Raw genomic sequence first — 7,153 nt, forward strand, 5'->3', positions numbered from 1 at the left:
TAGGGGCTTTTTTTCCCCGAGGTCGATTTGCACCACAACCCTTTACAGACCCTCTAGTGACTAACTGGGTGAGCAGGAAGAAGGGGGAGGAAGTTTGTGGTGCGCTGCTTTGAAAGGACAGATTTATTCATCACTGTCCATCAATGTCCACACATATTCGTTTTAATGCTTTTTAAGTGAAGTCTGCCGTCTTGTGGTATATTAAAACAATTGCATTTTGGTGGGGAGTATTTCTGGTTTAAACCCAGATCCACAGTTTATGACACATCAAGGTTCCAAAGAGCGCTTGATAAATTAAAATAAAAAATTCATAAATAAAAAAAAGTTGTGCACGGATTATTTGTTTGCATTATTCCATCAATGGCCCCATGTTCGGTATAAGGCCTTCAGCTCTCATCATTTGCATGTGAAGCGCGCCCTCTTGTGGTAACTTTAAAAATTGCTATTTTCTTACTGAAGAATGCATGTACTTATGGTTACAATACAAATAGAACTAACATTCACACCTTGATTTACCAAATTACACACCCACTCCATGGCTGAAACCAAGAACCTGATTTAAGTTAAAAAAGGCGAAGTGAGATAGACAAGTTGTAATAATTCTTATTTATTTGGAAAAAGATGAGCTCCCGGGTGATAGGTCACAGCGACAGCTTGGGATACAAAGTGTCAAAGGTAATAAACACACAGTTGACACAGGCGTCAGCTGATTCTATCGATATAAGCATTGTGCCAGTTCCCATTTGGATATGGAACTCGTATAAACAGCTGGTGCTCTATGAAATTCACGGTCATCTAGGCCTGTGTCTAGAGGATATTTATTGCACAAAGAGAAATTTCTTACGTCTGCATACGATGAATAAGAAATAAATAGCAATAAGCTCTGGATAACAAGCTGAAAGGAATTGAAATGTGAAAGATGTGGTTAAAATGTATTTCCATGATTGTACTCTGAAAAGCAGATGTAGCCAATGGTGTTACTTAAAATATATATTTTTAAAAAGGCATTGCAACCCAATGATGTTGCCTGTTTCAAGAGATAAGATCAATATAAAAACAGCATAAATCAAGTGCGATAGCAACCACAAATTCAACGTTGAAAGGAAAGTCTTGAAAGACAAAAGAGGAGCCACTGCATTGAAAAATTCACCTGATAGCTATTTAATAGCAATAAAGTTGTTCGTTGCATTTTCACTTTCTTCATGATATGCAGTGACAGTTCGTCACATATTGTTTAACTGAAAATGGGGTTTGTCAAATGGAGTCGCTACTTTTTAAGCAGTTTTGTGCTTTTGATGAGAATTCGTTAAAAGTCTAGTTGAAATCAACAGTGGACATCTGGCTCATTGTAGGGACGGGCATAAAAAAAGTACTGGGTTGAATTCAATTGTTGACTGGTGGACATGTTGAAATAATAAAAACAAAGGGAAGTGCTTCCATAGCAACTGTTAAAAAGAACAAAAAGGCCTTTTAAAAGGCCACATTTAAGCCCTCTCCACTAAATATCTAATGTGGGTCCAGTATTACATACAAATATTATCATGTCGATTATAGTTTTTGGTATTATTAAGATTGACTTGGAAACAGGACTTGGGAACATTCAGGAAGCTCATTCAATCCCATTAGAATACAAAAAAAAGAACAATATATCGATTAAGCGCTGTCGGGTGAAGAAAATGAATCTAATACCCAGTACGAATGTTTCAACTCATAAAACTTTGGGACAGGAAATAGGGGCAACTTCTTCTGGACTATATAATGACAACTGGTTAGCGGACTGATTTTTTTTGGGGTGGGGGCAAAAATAGCTTGAATAGTAAGAGCCGTTGCATCCTATTTGGATGGGAATTCTTAATTTCCTGAATAAGCAACTGCAGTTCCTGCAGTTTATGTGATAATGTGAGGGTGATATATATTCCTGCACGCATGCACGCAACCTAGCTGGGACTGAGTTTATAAACAAGGCTAATCTAGAAAATACACCATCCACATAGATGTGAACCCCCCTTTTTTGTTTTGTCTTGCAGAAGGCACACCTACAAGAGTTCTTTTAAAATGTGCAAAAAAAAACAAGCTCAATCAACATCATTTTTATAAGATAAGAAAATATTCAAGGAGATTGTTGTCCTGCTTGCTGCCTTCCCCTCGGAAAGAAGTCGGATCGCGTTTCAGAGTCCGCACATAAACGCCACGTCATGTTCTCCCCATTGGCACCTGGCAAGCTTGAGTTCAGATAAAAGGGCAACGGCCAGAGTCCGTGTTGGTGGCTTCATCCATTTTGAAGAATAAAAAGTTCCACGTTGCTTTAAATCTTGTACTGGGCTACTCTGAATCCTGGCTGCTGCTGGTGGCGATAGCGGTGGTGGTTGTAGGTGACATCTTGGGTTGAGCCTGAGGGTTGACAATGACCTGAATGACAAAGTCCTTCTGGATCTTGGTGTCTTGCAGCCGCGTCTTGTCCGTAAGGAGTTTTCCCGAAAAGAACCAGCGCTGGTGGGCGGCCTCGATGTCCTCCTGGGCGTGTAGCTGCTTCTTCAGCTGACCAATAGTGTCCGTCATGCTAGCGCTCAGGCGCAGGTCCTTTCCTGTGGACAAGCGCACCTGCAGACAACGGTACACAGAAAACGTTTTGGATTGGATTGGATTAACCTTTATTAGTCTTGCAGTACAGAAATTTACATTAAATCCGCTTCAATTCCAAGCCGCGACATTGCAAATTTGTCATAACATACCTTAACTTTTCTTTCAAAACAATGCCTGTTACGCGGCAGCAACACAACAAGCATTACAGTAGTAACACAGTCCAAACGGGGCTGGTTAAATAAAGACACGGCAGTAACACAGCAGCTCCACGTTAGCATTCGCTAACAGGTCTGGGTACAAAAACATACCAAGTCACTGAAACATGGAAGAAATACCTAAGCACTCACTCGCGGCTGGTTACAAAAACATCATCTTCCTGTTGTAAACTGAAATCAATGGAGTCTTCCTCCTGCGTGTCAATATTCCTCAGCACACACGCGCTCATTCTCTCTTTCGTTGTGGCTGTAAGTGTCATTTTCATCCTGAGATAAAGTCACCCACGAGCTTGTGCTGTCATCTCCGTCATGCAGCAGGCCGGCTTTTCCAAACTCGTGTTGGTGATTGTTGAGTTTTTCACACTGCTCCACGCCGCCAGGATCCAAAAGTTGCTCTTCACTTGTGGCTAGTTTTGGTAAACATTTTCTTGCCGCTGGTCATCCAAAAGCCTTCCATTCAACTCGGAGGGCCGCTTTAAATGCACGATCCCCACGCGAAATTACATTCAACTTGCGTCTTCCTCGGCATATATATTCGCCCTGTCTCACTTTTACCTTTAGTGCTCGAGCGCCCTATGGCGGATATTAGAAAAAAAACGCACATTTTGGCCGCATCGTTGCATAACCCGCATGGTTGAAAATTTGTGAAAAAAAGCATTGTAGTATTGTAAGTACAGTAAAGTCTCGTTATATCGATATCTGTTATATCGATAGTACTGCTTATTACGATACTATTTCTATGAACGCAAGGAGGAAATTTACATGCCGCAGGATCGGATATATCGATAGTCCGGTTATATCGATATGACGAGACTTTACTGTATTCCTTCTCCAATGTATTCTTTGCCCAATGATTGTGTACACGCTCTTTCGACACATGAGTTAGCTGTCAAAAAAAATGAATGCTATAATATGGCACAATAAACTCAAAAGATGCTTTGGGAGGTGTGGCGCTGGTAGGGCTGGATGCAACATGCATATTTTAGCGGGGCGAACCGTTTTAAGAACGGAAATACTGTAAATGAAACATAAATGTCACCTGTACCTTCAGCTGAAATTCTTTCTTCGGCGCGACGGAGAGCTGGGGACTATCGCTGTGATCGTCGTCACTGCGCTCTGAAATGAGGTTGACTGGTGGAGCCAGACAGTAGACGGGTAGCTGGTAGCGATTGCCCAGTTCGTCGTAACACTCCGTCAGAGTACCTGGAAGGGAGGATTTTTTTTGTTATTTGTGTTTGCAGAACGAGATCAACTCATCTTGGAAATGGGTGCATGTTGTGCTTCGGCTCACCATGCGGCAGGGTAATACTAGCCCCGTCTACGATAGCTTGGGCTAGATCATGGTCATTACATTCCAAGGCCACCGCGGCGGCCTTGAGGGCATCCCAGATTTCCTTGCGGCCATCAAAAGCGGGCGCCGTGTCCCAAAATTCATCACGTTTGCTTCGTAGCTGACCCTCGGTCATCGGGTAATCGCTTTTCCACTTGGGTCGATCTTTCTTGAGTGGCTCGTTCCGAGCTGTCAACAGAAAATGGTTGCTTGACTCGTGTTGCTATCACTAAACGACAATATCCAGAACAACTGGATCTGGTCTGGACTCCCTTTAGATTTTGCAATATGCATGAAGCATGTGTCACTGTTTTCGAAGGGAACTTGACTTGTGTTTCCCGTGTCATTAAATATTCACCTTAAATGAGGACTTGAAACTAGGACTTCTCAAACTAATTATATATTATTCAAGCAGCTAAGGGAGAAAGACATAGTGTAAGATTCGTACATGCGTAAGCACTCCCTAAGTTTTCTCGACGTGTATTACTTCATGACTTAAAGCACTGCTTATCTTATCATTGGAAACACTTCGGTCTTCTGTGACTACAGATTAAAAAAAAACTAACACACAGAAGCTTATTCTCCACCCCCTGACATGTTAATAATAGCTTTTCCCCCCCTCGAAAACTTTTATTGTATCCGTTTGCTGTTCTATTCTGCACGCCCACTGTAGCGAACTTTTCCGCCGTTAAATTATTGGAAACAATTAAAATATGTCATTTTGTTTTGTTTTGATGGGGGGGGGGGCAAATTGCACATTTCAACTTGTTTTTTTTGTCAGCTTTGACTTGGTTGAAGAAATTGTAATGCTTAAAATGAATTCAAGTGCCTATTTCTTTTGTAAATGACTCCAGGGGTTTGCAGCAGTTCGCTAATTCTTTCCTCAAGTAGCAGATTTGCCTTTTCCTGACTAGACTGCACAAAATAATGAGAGCGCTCAGACAAAAGATCACAGTTTGATGTGGGGCTAATGGATTTTTTTAAACTATGACGAGGCAGTGACAATATTTGACGAATGACAAAGGTAAAACCAAGTTCATTTAAAAAAAATTGTTTGTTTAAAAAAAGACAGGAAGAAAGAAAAGAGAGGACAATAATTGGTGATGGCAGTAGGTCAAAATAGAGGGAGGGGACATGTTTAAACATTCTGTTTGGGGATGCGGCGGAGGGGGGGGGGGGGTGCATGGAGACAGTGGCTATTAGCCAGGATTGCCTTGTGGTCACTACACTCAGAAAAAGACAAAAAATCTACGGACAAAAAATATTTTCTTTTTTTTTTTTGTTTTAAAGAAAGCAATAGCAACGACAGGCTGTTGGGGATTCTTTAACAGTTCCCACATTCAGTCCGAGGCTTGTGCGTCTATTTATATTGGGCCTCTTGGTTTAACAGTAAAGGGCGAAATGGCTTTTTGATTCCAGGGTTGCTGCTAAACATTGACCTGCTGCGTACTTTAGCATTCATTTATGTCAAGTATGTGTCAACGTCCTGCAACACGTGATTTCACATGAGTAAGTTTTAGTCCCAGGGAGGAACATTTTTTTTAGTTTGGGCCTACAGAAGAAAATATTGGAGAATGCCTCATGAAGAAGATGAGTGTGTTGTTGTGAATTCTAAAAATAACCGTCACCAAAAAAACATTAATTGGATATGCCTTTGTTAGTCTCACAGTGGAGAAAATTAATGAACGTTGCCTTCAAAGCATTGAGGTACCAAAAAGGAATCTTTACGTGGCAAACTGAGCCGAATTTCTCTTGAATTATTCTGTGACTCTGAAATTATGCAGTCATTTATAAAGCATGCCGGTTTGTGTGCAGCTGCAATTTAGTCTGGTGGCTAATATAATATTTACTTGTCGTTAAGTGCTGTTGCAGCCATCCAAATTCCATGTAGGAAAGAAGATCAAAACGTGGCCTTGCGTCAGTGTTTACCTTTTAACGAATGTTCAATTCCGAGAAGATAGTTGACATAATAAACCGATTTCAAGCTTTGTATTGCTTGATATGTATATAAAAATAAACTCATAGATCCAATGGGAATCTGTTGTAGTGCTGACATGGTATTCTTACCTCCACGACCACCGTTCCTGGAAGACCCTCTGCTCTGTGTATCATCCCATCGTTCCCAGTATCTTCCCACACACCCTCCCATGGTGAGAGGGGATGCACTCTGCTTCCAATCGTCCTACTAACTCAGCAGGGGCCCCATAACAAATTGTAGCCCAGCAAGGAGGGTGGGCAAGGGGTTTTGGTATTGCAGGCCAAGTCTTCCGATCACTGCGTGTTACCTGGAACAGTGATGTTCAAACACGATTAAAAAGCGTCACAACTCGTGGGCCACAAGATTCCAAGACTTTGATCGTTTGCCGAGCGACTCCGTTTTCTTTCAAAACGTCCAACCAGAGTGCAAAGCCATATCAAAGGGTATCTTTCTTTCTTGCCGACACTCGTTGTGATGTTGACAAATCGTCCAAACTCTTCTCTCGCCCCAAGCTAATCACGTTTGCTAGTTAGCTTCCGCGTAAGGAAAAACATTAACTTCGAGCACGAGTGGTATTTTCCACATTTTTTCCAGTGTGGAGAAGATCAGTTGCTGTTTTTCCACTAGGGTTGTTCCCTACTAAAATAGTCCAGTGTGACGCGTGTTGTCAAATCCATATTTAAACCTTTAAATATCATTCCTTTTGCAGCAAAAGGTTAATGACGAGCTCGACTCCAACTTTGTTGCGCCTGCGCATTCGCTAACTTGATGATGACTTCATGTGAATTAGGGTAAAATGTTTCTTTCTTAAAAAAAGGCTGATATTAAATTATAAACTGACCAAATCTATGACAAATACAAGTCTTTTTTTTACGAAAAAAAAATAAAACGAAAATATCAATTCAGGTGCCACTCATTTCAAAGTTATTTTTAAAATTACAAATGTCTTTTTGTAAGTGAAGGCGTCACAAAAGAATAATAAACGTTGTTTTTTTGCATAGCATTGGTAGTTGCAACATTTTGCCCCACAAGGAATTAGATTAAAAT

The 7,153-nt window shown here is 41.0% G+C and overlaps 1 protein-coding gene across 1 annotated transcript; it reads right to left on the reverse strand.

Moving 5' to 3' along the window:
- Positions 1-597: 597 nt before the first annotated feature.
- On the reverse strand, positions 598-6,850 carry ubtd1b (ubiquitin domain containing 1b). The gene is made up of 4 exons (XM_089016162.1): positions 6,196-6,850; positions 4,090-4,317; positions 3,844-4,001; positions 598-2,601 (listed from the first exon to the last, which is right to left on the reverse strand). The coding sequence occupies exons 1-4, from the start codon at positions 6,275-6,277 to the stop codon at positions 2,323-2,325; spliced, it is 747 nt and encodes a 248-aa protein (XP_088872288.1). The 5' UTR covers positions 6,278-6,850; the 3' UTR covers positions 598-2,322.
- Between the last annotated feature and the right edge of the window lie 303 nt (positions 6,851-7,153).

Source organism: Hippocampus bargibanti, linkage group LG15 (assembly GCF_051943395.1).
Source record: "Hippocampus bargibanti isolate YZ-2025 linkage group LG15, ASM5194339v1, whole genome shotgun sequence".
Taxonomy (NCBI): domain Eukaryota; kingdom Metazoa; phylum Chordata; class Actinopteri; order Syngnathiformes; family Syngnathidae; genus Hippocampus; species Hippocampus bargibanti.